A 23,397-nucleotide genomic window follows, 5' to 3' on the forward strand; every position below is an offset into this window, starting at 1 on the left:
CATATATACACAAAAATATATTCTTTTGGCAGCAAACGGTGGGGAGACACATGTCGAAGGCTATTGCCAAACCTACGCGATTATGACAGTGATTCTTGGACTATAAAAATGGGCATGGAAGGGACAGGAACTCCTGAGTGGAGGGACAACACACGAATCCTGGTCGATATTATATATGCAATCCAACATGAAAAGTCCCAACCCTCAAAACAATACACATACACACACACACACCCAAAGGAAAAAGAATAGAAAAGGGCAGGCCTTATCCAATGGGCATCCACTTTCTAGGGTTAAGGCGTGCCACCTCTTCTTACTATTGGTCTTGGACTTAAAATAATCTTTAGGGTAGGTTTTGTTTTGTTTTTTCTCCCTCTAATTGGTTTCTTAGCTTTATGTGACATCTCCCCTTTTCTATTTTGTAAAGAATGGTTTTCTTTTTGGTGGGTTTTATTTATCAAATGTTATCATTATTATTCTATCGGTTAGGACCTTACCATCAATCTTTTATCGTTGGACGGTTTCGATATCGACCATTTTCTACACCACCCGCCTTCCTTCTCGATAATTATTAGTCACTCACTTTCTTTTCGTTATAATTTGTGTTCATTGGGCCATGCCTAGTTTAGGGCCCAAATTAGCAATGCTTGCCCCCATATGCGTGGATCGTTTATTGGCGGTTCCCATCGTGCACTTGTGTGCGGCACACACCTGCAATTATTTTAGCCCCCTTCAAAGAGCCGTTTGTGCCGCGTGGTAGCTCATTACCGGCCTAGAGGATCGCCATTGTCCAAGCAATGGTGGAGGGAGAGGAGAGAGAGAGAGAGAGAGAGAGAGTAGATGAGCTAAGCTGTGACGGCAGAACCCCGACAAAGACAATATCGGGAAATGGACGATGGGGGCAACAAGAGAACATGATGGGAGTAGACGAGCTGAGCTGCGACGGTAGAACCCTGACGAAGACAATATAAGGAAATGGACGACGGGGCAATGATTCAAGACGGTGGTAGAGAGATGGAAAAGGGAAAAAAAAACGGTTGAGGTTAGGGCTTTATTTTGAAAAGCAATAGAGTTTGGTAGGGGGCACAGGTACCTGAAAAAAGCACTAATAAACTAGCGCCACCCAACGGGCTGGTTCTTGCTCCTTAGCTCATAAGCTTTCTATTCTTAGTATCCATATAGGAATATGTCCTGTCCATGCGAAATTTGCATAGCCCTAGGCGAATACCATCATTTGTCACATCCCTCCAATATTCTCCGACCTATGGACACGCACTTGGCAAGTAAAGATCAAAAGAGGCAGCGAGGCAAGTTTCGTTTGGTCATCGCGTCAAGCAATGGAAGATCAAGAACAAGATCCGGACGCTTTCCGTCCACACGCCTCGTATCAAGTTTTCCAAAGTGGGCAAATATGAAAAGGAAAAGAAACGAAAGACAAAAGGCGATGGCGAAAGCGTCGGCAATAGGTATGACTGTCCAAAGCGTATCGCTCCACGGTTCATGCACGTTTCGGCTGATGGAGCAAAAATTGATTTTGTCTTGCTTGTTATTTGCTCCGAAAGTGGACAGCTTTAGGAGCCCCTTTTCTCCTCGTTATTCTTTGGATTCGACAGTCGATTCATTCTGTCTTCGAGCTTTCGCTCTTTGGAGGCCGAAAGAAGAAAAAAAAGAAGAGGGTCGATGCATGGTGTGAACGTGCGCGTGCGCGGTGTGCAAATCCCATCATTACGCGGATAGCATTTCTGATTAGACTCTTTTTGAGATGAGATAATTTCATGATGACACTTTGAATATGGAATTTCATTTTTGTAACATTAATTTACGTCTTATTAAACTAGATATTTATTGAACAGCTTAAAATTTAAAAACTTTTAAAAATAATTGACGATAATTCCACGAAATCACACATGATATTAGAATAGAAAATTCTGAGTTCAACTCTTCCAAGGCTTTATTTGTCTTCTTAATTGCAATTCTTATAAAATCTTACGTGATATTGAGTGTAAAGTTCCAAATTCAAATCTTTTAGATTATTTATTTACTTTCCCAATTAAGTATTTCTATGTTTTAGGTTGTTTAGTCTATGTGTGGGTGGAGACTTAAAATATTAATATTAAACTAAACCTTTATCAAATAGTTTAAACTTTTTAAATGGATATAGATGATAGTGATTTTGTGAGATCTCACAACCTAAGTTCCAATTTTTGGTATTTACATGGCTGTTTGTGTTACATGTACCGGTTCGGTTTAAGTTGACTAGTAAAAATAAAATCCGTTACAAGTACAACTCAAGTAATGATGCTAGATGGATGTATGGTTTAATATTTAAATGATGTTATAAGTGATGGGTGTAGCTCTTTTGGTGTACCGCATTAATGATGGAGTCATTTTAATTGGAAGACGATGTAAATGATTGTTTTATCTACGCTGAGTACAAGCGATTCTTTTATCTACGGTTAGTACAAGTGACATTCGGATTGGCATTTCATGATGGATGTACTGATGAATCTAAAAAGCACCGTTTGGGTGATGTTGGAGCCAACAATTTTTTGACATTCTTTTGATCAGCAACTTCTAGTACAACACTAAACGTTAGTACACCAAATTCATTCCCAGTACAATACGAGTGCCTTTTGATTTGCCAGATTTGGGTATTTTTCCTACATTCTTAATTTACGTCAGGCTCTTGGTTATGTTTTGATTCGTAATGCTTATAGACCGATAAAACTACTCTTAAGAACCTTTTGAATTATGCTTTTGTGGAATCTATAACATCATCATTCGAAAATGATGAGTTTCTATGTGGGTTAAAGAAGCAAAAAAGACATTTTTTTTTTCATAAAAAAATTCTTTCTATTCTCTTCCAACCTTGCTTTTGTGAAACCAAGATGGTGTTGGTGGGTTTAACAGTGTTCGTATAATAAATTCCATCTTGACACTTGGAACCCAACAAAATTTGTGCTTCCACTAAATTAAGCAAGAAATCCCCTCACCTAAAGTTGCAATTTAAATTAAAATAAGGGGCCTCCCTTCGCTTCTCCTCTCTCCCCCAAGTTGCTATTTTTATTTCATTTTCAGGCCCACTCTCTCTCTCTCTCTCTCTCTCTCTCTCTCTCCCTCTCCCCCTCTCTCCTTTACTCTAAATTCAAGGCCGTTTTTGCTCTTTTGGGTTTTGCTAATACCAACAGATGCCCGATGATCCCTCTCGGTTTTGCCTTCATTGGCCTCCTCTGTAACCGTTCCCTTATTTACTCATCTCAGTCCAAACTGCACTCAAAACTTCGTTTGACTTGACTGCTTCTCATCAGGTGCGCCCCCCCTTTGACTGGTTCTCCCTCCCTTCCGTCCCTGTATTTACTGCCGTGCATGCGTTTCCATCTTGACCCGCGTCGTTTTTCGGTTTCGTCTTCCCAGTCAGGACATCTTTTTATATTGGAGTCTTGAGTTTGGTGTGTTGTGTGTGAGAGGTTTATGTCTTTCTGGGTTGAGAGGGGAGTGGGGTGGGCCTCTCTGCTCCACATGGGTAACTTTCTCTTGCAATGTTTGCACTTGAAGGGCATGCTTCTTGGAACTCCGATGATTTGAGACCTGAGAAATCTTTGGTATCATCTGGCTCTTTGTCTGTACTATGATGTTACATGCCTTAGTTCCTTGGTTTTGATAATCCCACTCTTTGCTGGGTGTAATATGATGATGTCCTAAATCCTGATGCTCAGCACTTGGCATACGCATGTTTTGTCTCTTTCTTTTTTTGGTTAAAGTTCTGGTCGTCAGCTGTATTTGGACGGTGAGAAGTTAATCTGTCTGGAATTTTTCACCCATTAAATATATGCCTGTTTTGTACTGTCCCTTTTTTAGACCAATTACAAGAAGAAGGTTAATTTCCAGTCGTCTTGGTTCATCATATGGGCGATCCTTGTGTTCTTTCTGTCTCTGTACCCTCTGTTATAAATCCTTGAGCAAGCTTCATAGTGTGAAAATCGGGCGGCCTTATGGTAACGATCCCTGTCTTTTTGGTAGTCATGCCACGTGAATCATGATGCTCCTTTTTTCGGTCTGTTAGCTGTAACCACTTTAGTTTAAAATTTCGCAGAAAGCTCAGAGCTTTTCGAGTTAATCTCGGTTAGCTAATGTCCAAAGGAAAGGGCTTGGATGGTGAAGAAGAAAGAGCCAACATGGAGGATTCAGATGGGGAGGCTAAAAGGAAATTGGAGAAAAAATCATCTCCTAGTTCCAGTGGGATTGGTTGTTCCTCAGTTGTGGAACCTCAGGATGCAGATTACAACACTCCATCGCTCAGCGACGAGTTAGAGGTCTTGATACTGGCTAGGGTGCCTCGATCTTTATACGGGAAATTTTCCACCGTCAACAAACGGTTCTTATCTTTAATTAAGAGCGGAGAGATCTTCAAAATCAGGGGGGAGATTGGATTGAAAGAGCCGTCTGTGTTTATGTTGGCGAGCGGGGAAACTAGTTGGTGGGCATTCGATCCGCAGTCCGAATCTTGTCGGAATCTTCCTATTTTGCCCTCCGACACTTGCTTTGCCGCCGGAGACAAGGAAACATTTTGTGCAGGTACTCACCTCATGGTCTCGGGCAAAGAGATCGATGGCCTTGTGATTTGGAGGTATGAATTGGCTAAAAATGAGTGGTTCAAGGGCGACTCCATGAAGAACCCGAGGTGCTTGTTCGCTTCTGCCACTTGTGGTAACTATGCTTTTGTAGCCGGTGGGATCGATACGGGCAGCAATAAGGTTCTTAATTCTGCTGAGAAGTATGATCCCGAGACTAAGTCGTGGGATTGGCTTCCCATGATGCATCAAAAGAGGAAGATGTGCTCCGGTTGTTACATGGACAAGAAATTCTACGTGATCGGAGGCAAGAATGAGGAGGAAGAGAGCCTCACGTGCGCAGAAGCTTTCGACGAGAGCCAAAACAAGTGGGAAATCATCCCCGACATGTTGTCAGACATGCCCATCTCGACCTTCCAATCTCCACCCCTCCTTGCCGTTGTGAACGACGAGCTTTACACTCTCGAGACTTCGTCGAACGAGCTGAAGGTGTATATCAAGAGCAGCAACTCTTGGAAGAGGCTGGGGCCGGTTCCTATAAGGGCTGATTTCAACAAAGGATGGGGCGTCGCGTTCAAATCTCTGGGCAGCAAGTTGCTGGTGATAGGCGCATCCTCGGCTTCGAACACCGGCCATGGCATGACCATCCTCACTTGCTACCCCGATCCAGACACTGAGGAACTGCAGTGGACGCCTCTTGATTGTGGCAAGAACAGTTCCAGTCACTTTATCTGGAATTGTTGTGTAATGATGGCTTGAACTTGGACCGGCGACTTGCGATGTGAGCAATTGAATAAAGCGCTACATTAGCAGTCCATGAAGCTGGTCTAGCTAAACCATACACACATAGCTTGTGTTAAGAAGATGGCTGTTATATTCAACTTGCATTATGACAGTTGGGTTAATTTCATGGCTCAGCTGTAATCTTTCTTGGGTCATTCTATCTCCTAACTTTATGATTGTTTTGAGTGCCTGTGTCTTTCTAAATTAAGGGCAAGTGTTTCTATCATGGTTTGCTATCTTGCTGAACTCGTAATAAGAAATTCTTCATGCCTAAATGGAGATCTCCAGCTGTTGCTGAACCTAGGTTAAGTTGCGCCAGATTTTCAGTTCATCTGTTCTTCGGGACGGATGGCAAAAAGTTCTGGCTTTTCGCATGTTGCTCAGGTTGTATCCTCAATAACATGTTACCTTTTAATTCTATGCAGTAAAATTTGCAATATCAAAGCATCCTCAAACGAATTACCAGTCGAATCTCTCTCTCTTTCACTCGCTCTGGCATGCGGAATCATCTATGCTTGAGAACTGATCTGCAATGAGAGAACAGGATGCTACCTGAATACGTGTGCTTCCTTGCATTAGAGTTTTCAATGGTTTTAGAAAAACAAGCACAATGCGAAACTTGCTTCCCTCCTCATTGCAGCTACTTATTCTAGAAATGATGTCGCGATTGAAATTATAGTCGCCAAAACACCAGACTCGGACTCCAAAGATTGATAGTTTTTGAGAGAATGATTTGATTTGAGTAGCAGATTTGCTGTTTTGGGGACGAAGGACACCAAGTTCAGCAAGCAGAGACAACCTTAACAGATGAATCTTCTCAGCAGATGGAGGGTTCATCTGTTTTTACCTATAACAAAGCTCACGTTCTCTAGCTAGACTAATGCAACTCGATCCCGTTTAAGCAAAAATTCCAACGAGTCACTGAATTGGAATGCGTACATTCGGTTTAACAAGCAATGCCTCGTTTCTATGATGAGTCTAGGTTTGTCCATTGAGTCTGATAACATGTGCTAAATATGTAATTCTGATGGTGCCGAATACTTAGTTAATCAAAAAATGCCAACTAAGTAAACACGTAGTTTGAAACAACTGGGTTGACCTAGAAATTGGTCCGGTGTTCTTATCTTTTGGCTAAATAGAATTCAGTTTGGATTGATAGGTCCGAGGTTTTTTCGAGCATTATGAGTGATAAGAAAATCGAAATCAATCGAATTGGATCGGACCAATCTCTGTCCACGTCTAGCGTGCATTACTTAAATGTGCCCGTTCTTCTGTTAATTACATTTTACCGCGTAATAATGCTACAATTGTAACTTATTCTTTGGAAAATCGAGAGCCGAATGAAACTATACAAATCCATCAGTTCAATGATCAAATTCATGACATTAAGCACCAACCACCGGCCCTTGCCATCTCATTGGATCGTAACCGGCCCGGCCCATTTACGTCCCAGCCGACCCGAGATAAGATCGGGCCGGTCACATTGGATCCGGATCGCGTCCCCCGTTTGATTTGATTTTGACCTAAGCGCGATCCTGCAAGTAGAGAGAGAAAGGGGCCGAAACGAGGTGATCTCTCTCCCTCTCACTCCGTCTCTCTCTCTCTCTCTCTCTCCTTCCGCCATTGTCAAGCGAAGGCGAAGCTGAAACGGAGATCCGAAAGCTCGGTCGCTACCCCTCGATCACGTAAGGTGCTTCTCTGCAAAGCCGCTTGCTTGCTTGCTGGATTCGCCGAATTCGGCGCTTCCCATCCTCAATTTCAATTTCCGTATTCTGTAGGGAACAGATCGCGAATCTGTTGCTGTTTCCCCTCCATTTCATGGTACTTATGCATATATCATGACGGTTGACCCTATGCGTGAGGTCAATTTCTTGTTCGGAGGTGTGGCGGAACTTCGAGTCTAGGGTTTAGGGTTTTCCCATTTGTGGGTCGAGCGAAACGCTTGTTTTGGGACAAAGGAGCTGTTTTGATTTGCTGGCGGTTTTTTAATTTTGGTTTTGGGAAACTGTGGGGCTTTGGGCCTGTGTATGGTGGATGCTAGGTTTCTGTTGAGTGTGTCGTCATCTTGGTGAAGTAATTTCAGTTGGTGGGTACCGGGTGATGTCCATGAATAACAATAGTAACCCGTCTAGAAACCTTCCGGCTTCTTCATCTCCTTTTGGAAATGCTGCCATCTTGAACTCGGCTATGCCGACAAACCCAGGGTTCGGGCAAGCGCAGGGTCAAGGTGGGCCCGGGTTTCAAGCAGCGCAGTTTCAGCTGTCACAAGCGCAAGCCATCGCTCAGGCGCAGGCGAAGGCACAGGCTCATGCGCAGGCTCAAATGCAAGGGGTGAACCCCCAGTTCCAGGCGCAGCTGCAAGCTTCCCTCAGTCAGATGGGGGGCCTTGGGAATTTGGGTTCGTCTTCGCCCTCCATGTCCACGCCTGGAAGTGGCGGCATGAAGCGTTTGCCTCAAAAACCCCCAATGCGACCTCCTGGAGTCTCTATGAACACCATGATTTCACCATTGAAACAAATGGAGCTTGCTTCAGCTGCTCGCAAGAAGAAGCAGAAGGTCCCTGAGAAGCAGCTACAAGACAGAGTGGCAGCAATTCTTCCCGAGTCTGCATTGTACACACAGCTCCTTGAGTTCGAGTCTCGCGTTGATGCTGCTCTTGCGAGAAAGAAGACTGACATACAGGAAGCCCTGAAGAACCCTCCATGCATTCAGAAAACACTTAGGATTTATGTCTTCAATACATTTGCCAACCAGATTCGCACAATACCTCAGAAGCCAAATGCTGAGCCACCTACTTGGACCCTTAAGATAATTGGGAGGATCTTGGAGGAAGGGGTGGATCCTGATCAGCCTGGAGTAGTTCAGAAATCAAGCCCTTTATACCCAAAGTTTTCATCTTTCTTCAAGAGAGTAACCATTTCTTTGGACCAGCGACTTTATCCTGAAAACCCTGTGATTGTTTGGGAGAACTCTAGATCATCTGCTCCTCAAGAGGGATTTGAGGTGAAGCGGAAAGGGGATAAAGAATTTACAGTGACTATCCGGTTGGAAATGAATTATGTGCCTGAGAAATTCAAGCTGTCGCCAGCTTTGATGGAAGTTCTTGGCATCGAAGTTGAGACTAGACCAAGAATTATTACTGCAATCTGGCATTATGTGAAGGCCAGGAAATTGCAGAACCCAAATGATCCCTCATTTTTTAACTGTGACCCGCCTCTTCAGAAAGTGTTTGGGGAAGAGAAGACGAAATTTACTACGGTTTCTCAGAAGATCTCCAATCATTTATCTTCACCACAGCCGATACATTTGGAGCACAAAATCAAGCTTTCAGGAAATAATCCAGCTGGAACTGCATGCTATGATGTGCTGGTTGATGTGCCCATTCCCATTCAGAGGGAGCTGTCTGTGCTGTTAGCGAATGTGGAGAAGAACAAAGAGATTGATGCCTGTGATGAGGCAATATATTCTGCAATACGAAAAATTCACGAGCACCGGAAGAGACGGGCGTTTTTCCTTGGCTTTAGTCAATCTCCTGTGGAATTTATTAATGCCCTCATTGAATCTCAAAGCAAAGACCTAAAGCTACTTTCTGGAGAAGCTAGCCGTAGTGCTGAAAAGGAGCGTCGATCTGATTTCTTCAATCAGCCATGGTATTCACATCATCTTTATGAATTTGGGCATTTTTCACTCTATGCGCTTGGGCCTTTTTCAATGCTTTTTCTTCCTGCTCTATGGAACCTAAGAATTATCACTTTGGCTACACAGCACACCACTAAACCTGGTTATGATGTGGTCATGTCTCTGATTTGAGTTTCTTCTTAAGTGTGCAAAACATACCTTCTGGACTAAATGCTTTATGAACGTGAATAATGACTTATGTTTTTGTTTTTATAGGGTGGAAGATGCTGTTATTCGGTACTTGAATCGCAAACCAGCAACTGGAAGTGATGCTCATCCAAGTACTTAACTATGGTTTTTGGGTGGGCCACTTTGCGAACCATAGATTCTTTTTGCTTGACCCCTACAGTCATGCATGTTGTTGACGACTTGAGGTAGGAGCCCTGGCGGCGTAGCTTTGACTTTGGAATTTATAGCTGATGGGGATCACATCCATGCACCTCCCGTTATATGGAGCTTTAACATAATTTCAGTGATGAAACTCTTGGAGGTGGAACTATTTATTTAGAAAGGAAATGCCTACTGTAAATAGTTGTGTGCCTGCTGCTTTACCCTTCTCTGTTGTTGCTGTCTAGGGATAATGGCGCCATGTTGCTAAGTTAACTGTAATACAACTGATTCTGCATGTTGTATGGCCGAGGTGCTGTTCATGTTTCGGTAATTAGTAAACATTCAATTGACTTCATGGTCAATGTTGGTGGTTGCTGATGTTTTTTTTTAATTGTAAGGAGCCTATCTTTTGGGTTCATTGCAGTGAATCGAATTCATTACGCTGATGAGATGCAGGAATAAAGAATGAGACTGCCTTGTCCTGCGGTCGCAGTTCAACCTATGAACAAGGAAATCCGGTACTTTTTAATTTGCATTCGAGTGTAAATTGTAGGATGAATGCAATCTCGGTGGTCGGGGCTCAACTACTTATAAAGATTTTCGATGAACGACTGAGATTTATTTATAATGTAATTCAACTATTGCCGCTCTTCGAAGATCCGAGCCCTGGAGATTTGTAGACTGGCTGATATAGTCTGGTAGTTGACAATGCAGAGTGATGCGTGACAGTGCTCTATAAGGTAAAGGAGCAAAAGTAACCGTGGCGTGAGGAAAGACTTTTCAAAGATGACATCACGAAGTATCCATAGATTATGCAAGGAAAGGCAGATGCATCTAATTCGTGCTTAAATGAAATCAGATGTCTGGTGTATCGCGGCGCACGCTTCGGCCATATGATCAAGCATCTAGTCCACGAAGCGCGTGCTTTTTGCCAGGCATCGAACCATGAAGCATCCTTTGAAGAAAATAATCGTCAAGATTTACTGTCTTAAGGGCATGGTAGGCCTCTGGTTGGACCATGTAATTTTCTCCTAGGGCCATTCATCGCATGGTGTATAAAATGCGATTGGCCTATTTACGAGTTCCGACTACTTTCTCTCGTAAATAGCTCGTCAAGAATCGTCGCTAATTCGGCGAGCGGGTTATGCAAGTACATTCCGGCTCGGCATATTAGCTTCACTCGTTCGGATCGACTCATTGATCAGGTCTACCCAAACGAAATCCTAGCCAAATCTCATCAATACAATATATACAAGCAAGAAAGAAAAAAGGCCCTTACCCTTGCAAAGGCCCATCTAACGTTGAGACGAGAAATTCAAAAGCCCAACCAAAAAAGCCCACGATCAAGATGGCGGGAAAGAGAGAGCTGGAAAAACTAGGAGCGGACCATCTCCACTTTCCATCGCCGGAGACAGAAACAACTCCTCTTCTCTCTCCGTCTCTCTCTCTCTCTCTCCCTCTCTCTCTCTAGCTCTCGCTGTTGCTGGAGAGGTTCGGAAATGGCGAAATCCGAGGAGGAGCAGAAAGCGTGCTGGAGAAAGGAGGTGGACGAGAAGCTGAACCGCCTCCACTCCCTCCTCTTCGGCGCCGACCTCGCGCTGGACCGCCGCGACTTCTCCGCCGCTCAGATTTTCTCGCTCCGCCTCCTCGGCTTCCTCGACTCCCAGACTCGGGCCGACGCCGACGCCGCCTTCATCCGCCCCATCCGCCGCGAGGCCTCCGCGAAGCTCGACGCTGCTCGCCGGGCCCTCACTCCCGACTCCGATCGGTAATCTCTCTGTCTGTCTGTCTGTCTGTCTCTAGATCGTTTTGTTCTACATGTTTACACTTCCGATCGTGCAGCGCGTGTTCCGTTCGTCGATCTTTAGGTTAGAGTCTAAATCAGCCTTGGAACTTAGTTATGAAGCGGAAATGGGGTTTGATTCGAAGGGCGTTGGACCGCGCTTGATTAATCGTTGTCAAAAAGAAGTGGAGCTAGTTGAGCTGGAATAGTTTACTTGAACATACAGAAGATGAATTTACTGAAGAATCTATATCCTGTGTTGAGTGATTGAGCTTTTATAGAACCTGAAACTGAGTCTAGATTCCGATGTTGTTTCGCTATTCTTACTGAATATTTAAGTAAAGCTATGCTCGAGATAAAGCACAAATTCACTCCAACATCAGCCCTAGTCATTCTGATGTTTTGGGATGGTTGGACATATCCCCGATCAATTTCATTTTCTAGGAGCGAGGAGAATAATGGCACTTCTGGTACTTCTAGTACTTTGGAAGGACAATATAAATGCTCACTACTCGTCTGTTCTGTGCTCTTTATGATGGATTATTACCTTCAGTCGAGCATTCCAATTGGCAGACAGAGCTCCTGGTAGTGTTTTTGGCATGAAGGGTGGCATTGACATGGATAAATTAAAGCAGTCGGCATACTTTCAAACTCTTCTTCAGCATTCCAAGGGGGATTCCAAACAAATGGTATGAAATAACGATATACATTATTCCAAAGTGTCCACTTTTTTTGTTATCTTTACAAAATTTTGAAATTAAAGATCATATGCTTAATTCCTAAATGATGAAAATGTTGCTAATACACCCAATGATGTAGATTGATCATGTCTAACAATATTTTTCTTCCTGTCAGGATGACCAATCAGATAGGAAGGACAAGTTCGATAAGACAGCCAAAAATCTGAAACAAGCAAAGTTGTCGTCTTTGTATGGAAACAACCTTAATAGACAAAACAACGCCCCCTGCAAGAATTATCTGAGTTCCAGGAGTAATAACTCTGAGGACTGTGTTATTTTAGATAAGCCCCATCCTATTTGCAGCCATCCCAAGAGTACTATTCTCTCACCATTTCCAAAGGTTGAAGAAGAGAGATTTCACGATAATGCTTTAGGGGCAAAGCGTGTTCACATGGAAATAAGTAGCCCTGGCAATGATATTGGGAAGTTGCCATCAAATGATGAAGAATCTAATGGTGATGTGGCAGCCAATGGATTTGTGACTGCAAGAGCCAAATTGGTATCTTCTTGTTTTTTGCAACCTGTTTCGCTGTTTATTAAGATGTTTAGCCTGTTGAGCTATTCTTTTTTCTTCTTTTTCTATATTTGGAAGGAATACATTATATGTATCGTTAAAATGAGATCAGGCATAGCTGCATACATTAGTTTATGAGATAGAACCATCCTACGGAATGATTAAGCTTGTAATGCTTAATCTTTCTCTCAATTGCTGGTGGTAAAAAACTTGTAAGGAGAGAAAAATTATTCTCACTTTCCTTGAGTTATTTTCAGATGGACTTTGCCTAATGCATGTGAACTCCTTTCATTCAGCAAATAGATAATTTACTTTCTTTTAATTCCATATAATTTGAGCATATTAACAGATCATAACCAGTGCATGCCTCTTTTTTGTGATGGATTAGATGAAGCTGGAAAGAGTTGTACTCAAAATTTTATTTTACGCGACTTGAGGCATGAAACAATTAGGATTTCTTATATGTACCCAGATTAAAATCGGCTCTTTAATCAAGATTGTAACTGTGCGTTCACAAGTTTATTATGACAAAATGTGTTACAAGTTTATCTGGTTTGACCATAAAACTTCTTTAGCTAAGTGTGGGTAATGGGTTGGTCTTCTGTATATGTGGTCACAAGAAGCGACTCGTTACATAAGCTTTTTGGCTTATAGGAAATGGAGGCAAGGCAAAGGCATGGTTTGGCAGGATCACCTAGAGCTTCTCTGTCTCCTCAAAGTGATTCCACTGGTAGGGGCTATGGAGGGAGATCATATGGTTCCTTAAGGCGCGGTGTTCGGGGTAACTTTATTCCCCCCATCAGATCCAATGGAAACAGCATGGGAAATGTGACTTCACGAGTTGCGGGAGGAAAGTCTGATGATGGAATAGATGACTCCACGAAGAGATGGTAAGTTCACAAATAGGTTGCACTCTGTAGGTTAATAGCACACAGTGTTGCTCCTAGACATTTATAATTATCTTTATTTTTTTCATTCATAAAGTACGCTTCTCATACATGTTTTCTTTTTTTAAGAATTGTGATTGACTGGTTGAGTTTTGTATGAACACTCTGTGATCTCTGATTTTCCTAGCTCATGAATCATAAAATTTCAGCAGTCTTATTCTTTCTATTGCATGATAGTAATCCTATTGCATTTTGTTGCATGATACAGTTTGGAAATGCTCTGTGGTCCTGATGGAGAGCTTCCAGAAAAATTGAGGAACTTAGAACCTCGTCTCATTGAACATATTAGTAATGAGATTATGGATCGGGATCCTAATGTTCGCTGGGATGATATAGGTAATACGAAATGTTACATTTCTGTCTTGATGAGAAATGAAAAAAAGAAGATTCAAGTCCTTTTATCACTTCATAGTGTGTGAAGTTGTCCTAATATGCTTGTGCTGCTGGATAATTTTGTAGCGGGACTGGAACATGCTAAAAAGTGTGTCACAGAAATGGTCATATGGCCTTTATTGCGTCCTGACATTTTTAAAGGCTGTCGTTCTCCGGGAAGAGGTCTTCTTCTGTTTGGTCCTCCGGTATGTATAATACCATTCTCTATGATAAATGAAGGTTGATACTCTTATGAACTGATACTCTGTGTATAATGCTTTACCCTTTAGGGCACAGGGAAGACAATGATTGGCAAAGCTATAGCTGGAGAGGCAAAAGCAACTTTCTTTTACATATCTGCCAGTTCATTAACAAGCAAATGGGTATGTCTTCTAGCTGGACTTAGTTTTACTAATGTGTATTTCCTCTTTGTTTTGCAAGTAGATAGACCAGAAGGGAAGAAGTGTTTACAAACCATGAATTCTGACTTTTATTTGTTTTTTAGATCGGTGAAGGCGAAAAACTGGTACGAGCGCTTTTTGGAGTTGCGCATTGTCGCCAGCCTGCTGTGATATTTGTTGATGAAATAGATTCTCTTCTTTCTCAGGTAAGATGTATTCTTATCACCCTTGACAAGGCTGGAGGGGATCATACAGATGCCTTGGTGCATGCACAACTTTACTGGACTATAGGAATAGGGTAGAAAGAGTATGTACATCATTAAATTGAAATGCTCTGCTTGTGCACAAAGTAACAAATTGCTCAAGCAATGTTCTGTTGTGTTAAATTTTCCTGGTAGAAGAATGAAATCTTTAGGTTAATTGCTGTAGTTATCAGCAGAAACTGGAACTTCATCGAACTCTGTAAATGGTTGCAGCGGAAGTCGGAAGGGGAACATGAATCAAGCAGGCGCCTCAAGACACAGTTCCTCATCGAAATGGAAGGCTTTGATAGCGGCAGTGAGCAAATTCTTCTAATAGGTATTAGCAAGACCCTAAATATAGTCTAAAATCACCCGCTGTTGAATTTGAAGACAATATATTCTCCAAAACACAATTGCTTTAAAAGGATTGATCTCACTACATTTGATTGCTTCTTGCTTTGCTACCCTTGTGTGGTTTGGTGCATTGTCATTCTATGTATTAGATGGGGCAAAATTTTAAAGTCAAAGCAATAAGATAAAAAATATTGGAGTGAGCGAATTAATGAGACACCTCCATTAGGATGGCTTGAAACTGAAGCCAGAAGTATGTTGTAACACCACAAATTAATATAAACAGCCAATTATATCGTTTACAGGGGTATATGTTCTATGCTAAATTTGAAACTCTTTGAGATTTACTTTTATGACATAACCATTCCAAAGTACGGCAATAGGTCACCTCATGGATCTTTGCAAAAGTGCACTGCATTATCAACTTCCATCAATTAATTTTCGATGCTTAATTGCTTTTAGCCTTCCTATTCTGACATTTTTATATATCACAATAAATTGAAAATTGACTGGGATGATGTGCTGTTTTCTTAAATAATTAGGCGCAACAAACAGACCTCAAGAACTTGATGAAGCAGCACGGAGGAGACTAACGAAAAGACTCTATATCCCCCTACCTTCATCGGGTGCCTCTCATACTTAAGTTGACTTTCTGTATTGATTTCTTTAACGTACTGTGGCATGATTAACCGGTTTTTTTATATGGTTTAAAGAAGCAAGGGCTTGGATTGCACGTAATTTACTAGAGAAGGATGGTCTCTTCAAGCTTTCAAGTGAGGATATCAATACCATATGCAACTTCACCAAGGGTACTAGCTCTAACAAACCTGAGTTAGTTAATTCTTTGCTGCATGCCATTGATTACGGAGAACTTCCGAATTTTGTTTTGGATATTTGTCCTTACTTGCCTAGAATTTGTTCTCAGGGTATTCAGGATCAGACATGAAGAATTTGGTAAAAGACGCATCTATGGGTCCCCTGAGAGAGGCCCTAAGACAGGGCATAGAAATCACGAAGCTGAGAAAGGAGGATATGCGTCCAGTAACTCTTCAGGTAACGACATGCTCAGCTACCACTGCCGCACAAATACTTGCACAGAGGCATAGTTTGACTCACTTTTTGGATTAATTTAGGACTTTGAGAACGCATTGCAAGAGGTTAGGCCCTCTGTTTCTATGAACGAACTTGGCATCTATGAAGAATGGAACAAGCAATTTGGGAGCCTTTCGCTTTAGAAGTCGTTCCTCCCAATGTTGAGAGTGCAGAACGATAGTGAAGCTTGTGATTATACAAGTCGCTTCATCCATCCGTCACTCCATGGAGAGCTCAATGCAAGATAAGGGTTAGTGATTCCCTTCTTTCGAAGTAACATGTATTATCTTTTCCACAAGGATGCGTCCAGACAAAGAATACTTGGCAAAAAGGGAAAAGAAAAACATGGGTCAAGATTGCACAGTTTGGTGAAAAGTCATTATATAATGTCCAGGCTTGCGTGGTTTAACCTATCCATATAGGTAGGTATCGCCCTGGATAGAGAAGCAGTCTCTGTTCAAATTTTTTCTATCATGCGTTCAGCTAGCGACACCTTATCCATAGTTTGGACTGGGATGATTTGGAGCATTTAAAAGTCGAAAAAAGAAAAAAATAAAAACTGTAATAACAATAATAACAACAACAACAACATAAAGAAAGAGCTGAAAAAGGAAAGAGGTCCTACAACAGTTGAACAGGAGATCCCTGATAAGTTCTAAACAAAAAAAAGAAGTGTTTGTCTCAGTTCACTTTCTTATCGCTTGGAAAAACTTCCCCACGTGAACCTATCCTTACCGAAAAGCCCATGTGCACCTCTAAGCTTCTTTAGAAAAATCCAACTTGCCTGCTGACATCTTGAGCACTAATACTACTTTATATTAGGCAATGAATCGAAACCCGCCCCTGGATGACTCATAGTCGAACCGGCACCTGACACATCACCTACGGTATATGCTCGATACTGAGGACGGTCTATCTTACGAAGACAACCTTAACCGGGTGACTAATGTAACAGTGACTTCACTCACGCATGCGCAGAAATAACAATAATATCGCCCATGAAGTTGCAATAAATTTTCGCACAGGGGAAAGGGCTCTGCATCTCGGAAAACAGTCGGTTGCAGCTCGAAGACGAGTTATCGGGCACAACAAAATAATAATGTGATGTTACATTAACCTGATGATTTAAAATGGGGAGCGTTTGCTCCGATCAATCCGACAAATTCACTACCATCGTGAGTAGAAATGTTTCTTTGGCGAACCCTGACTGGGAAGCCGCCGGCCATGTGAGCCGTCAAGAATGGCACGAAAACTGGACGGACTTGATTGACCGGTTCGATGTCGAACCGATGCAGAATCGAAGCTACCACGTACTTCATCTGAATAAAAGCCATCTCCTTCCCTATGCAATCCCTCGGCCCCGCCTGAAAAACCGGGTATTTGTACGGGCACATCTTCCTGATTTCTCCGGTCCCGTACTTCTCTGGTTCGAGAAACCACCGGTTCGGTCTGAACTCCAAGCAGTCCTTCCCCCACAGCTCTTCCATCCTCCCCATCCCATACGGGAAATAGGTCACCCTATCTCCTGATTTCACGATTGTGCCGTCAGGCAAAACATCGTCTTCGACGGCATGCTTGGAGTCCCAAGCCACCGGCGGGTAAAGCCTCATGGACTCGAGGAGACATGCATTCAACAACTTCAATTCCTTGAGCGATTCATAATCCAAGTCTTTTCTTCTCTTCAATACAAGCTCGACTTCTGTCACCAAGTCTTGCTTTATGTTTGGATGCCGAGAAAGCAGCCAGAAAAGCCATGTCATGGCGGCCGAAGTCGTCTCTCTTCCCGCCATTATGAAGCTTATCATAAGGTCTCTTATCGTTCTCTCGTCATGCCCGGCAAGATCAGGCTAGATAAAAGATCATCATTGCCAGAAGCTGCTGTTCCATTCATTTCCATGATTTTGTCCCTAATCACTCGCGATACAAACCCGTGGACTTCTCGGACCGCTTCCTTCAGCCTCCGCTCTGACCCGACTCTGATCAATCTCTTGATCTTCCACGAGAGAGACAGAGTGGCAGCCCCACGACGAGCACAAATCTCCGATGACACGTCGAAGGCTTTGGCCAGCGGAGAAATGGGAAACGTCGGATCCAACGAACGGGGTTGATAAGCAGTCCCCAATGAGACCTTGCATATCATGTCGAATGTAAGTCTCTTTAGGAGGTCCTGCAAGTCCACTGCCTTGTTTTCTGTCAATACGGACTGCATGACCGGCAACAACCGGTTCTCGACTTCCTCTTGCAACGTGCTCATCACGTACTCCCGCAGCGACCTGGTGCTGAATTCATGGCTCACGAGCTTGCGCTGAGTTCGCCATAGCGCTCCATCCACATTGAAAATGCCATGCCCAAGAAAATCTCCCAATATTTCAGTGAACGGTCTGCCCTTTGGGTAGTTCTTGAAGTTGCTCTTGAGGATGTACTGGACATTCTTTGGGTTTGCTGTCACGATGGTGCGCCTGGCGCCAAGCCGCCACACGACGATGGTGTTGGTCGGGCATTGGGACAGGAGTTGGGTGTACCAGTCCAAAAGGCGGCGCCTGTTCCTGTAGAAGGATATCAAGCACCCGATGACAGGGTAGGTCGGCGGGCCGTGGCCAGAGATATCGAAGACTTGTTGAAAGAAGTTGGCCGTGAGCACATGAAGGAAGTAGAGCACGGTGAAGAAGAAGGCGGTACCGAGAGTCTTCAATGCAATGAAAGTGAAGATCATCATTGGTGTCTTTGCCTCACAGGCAAAGAAGAGGCAAAGAAGCAAAAGCTGGATATGGAAAGTAACGCAGTGTATTGATAGGAGGAAAGGCGATATCGAGCGGTACTTCTGCAGTATGGTGATTGGAGACTGTTACAGGATTCTAACATGTGAAGTTCATGCTAAAGATTAGGTGCAGGAAAGGTTGGTTTCTTCTCTATGATATGGAGATTCCTGAAGGCAAATAATGGTTTTTTTTTTTAATAAAAAAATCCAGAGTTTCTATTGTCGTCTTCAATGACACAGGTATCTGAACATTTCAATTCAACAGATTCGAGTTGTTTAATCATCGGGCATATTGATGATGCCCTTTGATTTTACATATTAAATGGATTCGTGGATTTAAAAGGTCTATTGAAAAACGCTAATCTTCTCGTCTCAACAGTTTAGGCAAGAGATTGCAGAAAAGGGCTCAAGTATGAGGAACCGAGCTCGTCGCTCGTGGTCCCTAGAACCACGCACTAGATCGCCATCAAGAGGGGGGGCACGATGGTCGGTAGATACTGCATGGTTGAGCTGATCTGGTCCATCAAGCAAGTTGCCAGACAAAAAAGTCGAATGGGGTCGATGTGAATACAATATAAAAACGAAGAGATTCCACCAATTGCAACACCGGAGTGCTTTGTCCCTTCTCGATGGTGAATTGATGCTTTGTACAGGGATTTAAGGAAAATTGAAGAGAGGAACGAATATCCACATCGAATTGATATATTGCCAACAAAAGAAAGGAATAAATGTATTGAAAGTTCTAAAACTTATCACGAAAGTATAATTAGATTCCAAAATTTTCAAAAAGTACAGTTGAATCCTAACACTTGTCATGAAAAGTACAATTGTATTTTAAAACTTTCAAAAAAATGCAATCAATACTAGGAGTTGATTAGACCAATTTGATAAATTTTAAAATTTGATTGCACTTTTTGAAAATTTTAGGATTCAATCATACTTCCGTAACAAATTTAAAGACTCTCAATTCACTCGCCTTGAAAAGAAAATTACAATTAAAAGATTGGGAAGGGGCGACCAGAGCAGAGCAACGACCTCCTTTTTAGCGAGTATAAGGATCCTCATCGGGTATGGAATGTTCGCTTTTTCTTCACAGCTACTTTGTCCATTGGTAGGTGTACGAGCCTATTGCCATTAGCTTTACCTTTCTAAGGTCCATCAACAGCTAACCAAATCGTCATACATAGTTTCAAACACCATGTTATTCATGATATGTTGCTGAGTCCTTGCTAGGGCAAAAGGCTGGATCCAAGTTATCATTGACCCATCAGTCTATTTTGGGGGTCTCATCTAGAAGAGACGGGAATTGTAATATCGAGTGGCGGTCACTAGTCTTCGACCCCACTATGTCCTTATCCAAACCTCAAAGGAGTACCCACTCACTCCTTACTTAAAAAGACAGAACACCATGGGCATCGACATCAATTTCAATCCCTGGAGACATACATCATCGCTACATGCACACCTTGTCTTTCCAACACACACGAAACATTGCAGGTCCCTTTTGCTAAGCTCTTGATCCCTGGAGATAGGTTGAAATACAGGCATCCCTATGAATCATTTGATTGCTTTTCTATTATGTAGAAATGAATTGACCCAACGAGCCCATCGGTCAATTAAAATCGCGTCGATTAGTCATGGAGTCGTAATATATGATGTAATGGGGTGCGTCGTCAGTGCTAGTGGAAGCTCCAATCATGGACGGAATTGCAAATAATTGAGCTAGGACCAAATCGAATGAGTCCAAATTTGTCTCTTATTTTTCAATGCCTCTCTTTTTGTTTTTTTGTACAGTTTTTTAAGGATCGATTCAAGCAGAATGGTGTGGCTTCATGTCCGGAATCTTTATCTTCTTTTGCATCCACACCCTTCTAGTGTGACAGAAAATTTTCAATGCTTGTGTGCGTTTAAAGCCGTATATATCCAAGGATTGGTTGGAAAAAATGATGATTGGGATACGGTCATGTCATAGAAGATAGCCGAAAAAGAAGAAGAGGACCATGGAAATAAGAAATGGATGAGTTAATATTCTATTTTTACCAAAATCGTTTGAGAGGATATTTTTCTAAAAATTCGAGTGGCGGGTATTTGTAGACTTTGATCGTGTTGCATGGCGGTCATTTTGACATCATCATGGGTGGCATATCTATCTCTATGGCAAAAGGGTAAAAAGAAATTGGGTCAGGTCTCTAATGCAATGTTAGGAAATGTAATTGTGAACTTTAATCGTGTTGCATGGCAATCATTTTGCGGTTAATTTCATATATTGGAAAGGGTAAAGAGTAATTCGACTCGCTCTCTAATGCTATATCAAAAAATTAACTACGAAATCAATCTTGACGAAGTATTTTATAAACTCGATCATGTCACGTAGTAATTTTTACAATTATTGTCATGATATTATTAAGGTATCTCTATAGCGTACATTTAAATCAGATTGAATCCCTAATGTTAAGATATAATACCGGATTAATTTCATCTAAACGATACACCCGATCGCCCTGTCCACTCTCAGAAGTTAAAAATTTCTGAAAACATGAGCTGAAGTGCGGCCTGCATACATCCAAAGCTCTCTGCAACCTCAATTGTCCAATCGACATGTGAACCCTCGAGCGGGAAACCAACGAAAGCCAATGATCAAGAGAGATCCATCCACCTGTCTAATGCCCGCAGCATTAAAAAAGAGGGGGAAACACGTGTTGAAACTCCCATGCAATTACATAATTTATGTTCCGCCAGGAGTTTCTTGAAGCAAAAAGATTGAATATACGAAACCTAGGTGTACTTTTTAAATCCAACAGCGGACAACTCCCATGTGCTCCTTGGCAAATGTGTTTTTGGCATCCGAGAAAGGTCCGAACTGAGGTTTACAAGAACCCACACAGCTAAGAAATATAAAAGATTATTGACTAAGGTTTTTCGAAACGTGGGTATTATTGTTAATCAATCGGGGAAAAAAACACATCATGGCTGGCAGGAATTAGGTGGAAAATACGATGTCCACTGGCTTGGTCTTTGTCGTTTATGTGTATTTTATGGCCTTATAATATCGAAGTCCTGCGAATACGACGAAGGCAAAGAGCGGGTCGTTTTTTTCCTGCTTCGAGTTTTGGAGGGTTTGGCTTTCTCACGGGTTCACATTGCAGCAGCGGTGGATGGGTACGAGTTTCGAGAGATCGGAACACGTGCTGCGACAAAAGAAAACGAGGGCCCCAAGCGCAGACAAGAAAGAGAGAGGGAGGGACTATAACTCGCAGGCGTATCCTCGGAAGGTGGCCGACATGGCGGGGATCGTGTCATGTGCAGAATTAAGGAAATTAAAAGATGGAGGAACAGAGAGATTGAATCGTGGCTGGGATTGGCTGGCCTCGTGTTGATGGGACAAGAAGAAGCTTTTGACTAAGACGATATTTGTGATAGTGTATGATGATCATGTGCTGATCATCTCGACAGTTAACTTTAGTTTACCCCCGGGAAATTTTTCATTTAACTTTGCTCATGGTGAATCGGTCTTTTCTTTCTTTATTTCTTTTCCTTGGCTGAGCAACTTCCGAAAATAATTTAATTGATAAGACAACTCGAGTTTGGAGTCACGTTTTAAATGTTTAGGATCGTAAGATATAACTGACACAAAATCATATCTTAAAAGATCTTTCTTAATAAGACACAAACAACTTGTTAAGTAATCGAATATGAAAATATTACGATCTTAATGCGCTGTTTTTCTAGTTTGACATGTAAAAGTTGAAACATTCTTGATTATCTATGCTAAACTAGTATCTAGACTTGGGCATAGCCTTTGGAGTGATTGCGTGGCTTTTCGAGCAAGTCACTTTTCCAATACAACTTTATCCTTCCTTCGAATTTGCACAGGTCATTCGGTCACACATGAAGGAAATCACCAGCGCCTCATTTATGAACAGCTTGCTACACTTTCTTCTCCGACTTTGCTCAATTGGGACCCTTCACCCATAAGATGGATTACGTTGAATATGGAAGAGGCTTCTAAAGGTGACCTCAGATTCGCAGGCTTGGAGGTTTTGCCTCTTTCCTTGGAATACGTCTGTCCTTGTAAGTTGAACTTTGGACATTGTGGTTGAGACTATACTTTGCCAAGCAACATGATTTTTGCAAGCCATTATTGAGATTGAATTTATCAACAGAAGAAACTATGGTAGATAATACTAGAGGTGAGCATGGTTCCAAATAAAACTGGAATTGAAGAATTAGACCAGTGAGAATCTATCAAGTTTCTAGTTTCAAGGTATGTAAGGTAAGTTTTAAGTTCTAAAAATTAGAGAACCTGTTTTGACGAGTAAGTTTCAGATTTTAGGTAAGTATAATCTGGAACTAGGAACATCCGATAAGTTTTTATATTTTTCTTAGTTTATGTCTTTGTGTGATATTTTGATATTTCATGGCGTCCGATGATAAGTATATAATCTAAAATCATTAGTTTGAGTTTAATTTTACAATTGAGATTTTTACTTTATTAACATTTCATATTATTCATTTGTTCAAATATAAATTATGGTCATGAATTGTAATAGCAAATGGTGGTTATTAAAGGTGGTGAGTCATTGTAATCTTTTAATTAATAATACAAATGGAGCTTGGATAAATCATGGAATTTGTGACAAAGTAAGTTCCAGACTCCAAAAATGAAGAATCTGTTCTAATAGATAAGTTTTAGGTTTCAAGTGGAACTTGCAACCGCTCACCTTTAAATAAAACTGGACTTGCTTTGCTTAAAGACATTAAAAGAATGTTGAGCTCTCATTTTGAATTTAAAGTACAACATAACTTCCGAAAAGAAAATACTCTTGCTAATTGGA

General features: G+C 41.9%; 4 protein-coding genes across 11 annotated transcripts; 3 read left to right on the plus strand and 1 right to left on the minus strand.

The window, feature by feature from the left end:
- Window positions 1-3,101: 3,101 nt before the first annotated feature.
- Window positions 3,102-5,580, plus strand: LOC104422705 (F-box/kelch-repeat protein At3g27150). Of its 7 annotated transcripts, none has more exons than XM_039301158.1 (3): window positions 3,102-3,308; window positions 3,859-3,995; window positions 4,079-5,580. In XM_039301158.1, the coding sequence occupies exon 3, from the start codon at window positions 4,131-4,133 to the stop codon at window positions 5,328-5,330; it is 1,200 nt and encodes a 399-aa protein (XP_039157092.1). In that variant the 5' UTR covers window positions 3,102-3,308; window positions 3,859-3,995; window positions 4,079-4,130; the 3' UTR covers window positions 5,331-5,580. The 7 variants fall into 7 exon arrangements, with proteins under 7 accessions (XP_039157092.1, XP_039157093.1, XP_010033408.1 ...); XM_018864507.2 differs by lacking the exon at window positions 3,102-3,308 and adding an exon at window positions 3,318-3,602; XM_039301159.1 differs by lacking the exon at window positions 3,859-3,995.
- A 1,307-nt stretch (window positions 5,581-6,887) lies between these two features.
- On the plus strand, window positions 6,888-9,802 carry LOC104422708 (SWI/SNF complex component SNF12 homolog). Of its 2 annotated transcripts, none has more exons than XM_010035115.3 (3): window positions 6,888-7,044; window positions 7,133-9,004; window positions 9,249-9,802. In XM_010035115.3, the coding sequence occupies exons 2-3, from the start codon at window positions 7,455-7,457 to the stop codon at window positions 9,319-9,321; spliced, it is 1,623 nt and encodes a 540-aa protein (XP_010033417.1). In that variant the 5' UTR covers window positions 6,888-7,044; window positions 7,133-7,454; the 3' UTR covers window positions 9,322-9,802. The 2 variants fall into 2 exon arrangements, with proteins under 2 accessions (XP_010033417.1, XP_018719661.1); XM_018864116.2 differs by having other exon boundaries at window positions 6,890-7,039.
- A 980-nt stretch (window positions 9,803-10,782) lies between these two features.
- On the plus strand, window positions 10,783-16,250 carry LOC104422707 (ATPase family AAA domain-containing protein FIGL1). Its single transcript, XM_018864115.2, has 13 exons — window positions 10,783-11,130; window positions 11,699-11,834; window positions 12,001-12,384; window positions 13,054-13,289; window positions 13,555-13,682; window positions 13,806-13,924; window positions 14,009-14,101; window positions 14,224-14,325; window positions 14,596-14,698; window positions 15,255-15,338; window positions 15,426-15,521; window positions 15,638-15,765; window positions 15,846-16,250. The coding sequence occupies exons 1-13, from the start codon at window positions 10,862-10,864 to the stop codon at window positions 15,945-15,947; spliced, it is 1,980 nt and encodes a 659-aa protein (XP_018719660.2). The 5' UTR covers window positions 10,783-10,861; the 3' UTR covers window positions 15,948-16,250.
- A 535-nt stretch (window positions 16,251-16,785) lies between these two features.
- On the minus strand, window positions 16,786-18,878 carry LOC104422706 (cytochrome P450 94B3). Its single transcript, XM_010035109.3, is given in 2 exon segments — window positions 16,786-17,644; window positions 17,647-18,878. Coding segments are annotated over 2 exon segments (1,602 nt in total). The 5' UTR covers window positions 18,521-18,878; the 3' UTR covers window positions 16,786-16,916.
- Between the last annotated feature and the right edge of the window lie 4,519 nt (window positions 18,879-23,397).

The sequence above is a fragment of the Eucalyptus grandis genome, chromosome 8 (assembly GCF_016545825.1).
Source record: "Eucalyptus grandis isolate ANBG69807.140 chromosome 8, ASM1654582v1, whole genome shotgun sequence".
Taxonomy (NCBI): domain Eukaryota; kingdom Viridiplantae; phylum Streptophyta; class Magnoliopsida; order Myrtales; family Myrtaceae; genus Eucalyptus; species Eucalyptus grandis.

Coding starts and splice junctions, on each gene's coding strand:
- LOC104422708 (XM_010035115.3), top strand. CDS start 7,455: ATGTCCATGAATAACAATAGTAACCCGTCTAGAAACCTTCCGGCTTCT. Junction 9,005..9,248: donor GATTTCTTCAATCAGCCATG/GTATTCACATCA, acceptor TTGTTTTTATAG/GGTGGAAGATGCTGTTATTC.
- LOC104422705 (XM_039301158.1), top strand. CDS start 4,131: ATGTCCAAAGGAAAGGGCTTGGATGGTGAAGAAGAAAGAGCCAACATG.
- LOC104422707 (XM_018864115.2), top strand. CDS start 10,862: ATGGCGAAATCCGAGGAGGAGCAGAAAGCGTGCTGGAGAAAGGAGGTG. Junction 14,326..14,595: donor TAGATTCTCTTCTTTCTCAG/GTAAGATGTATT, acceptor AAATGGTTGCAG/CGGAAGTCGGAAGGGGAACA. Junction 15,766..15,845: donor TGCGTCCAGTAACTCTTCAG/GTAACGACATGC, acceptor GGATTAATTTAG/GACTTTGAGAACGCATTGCA.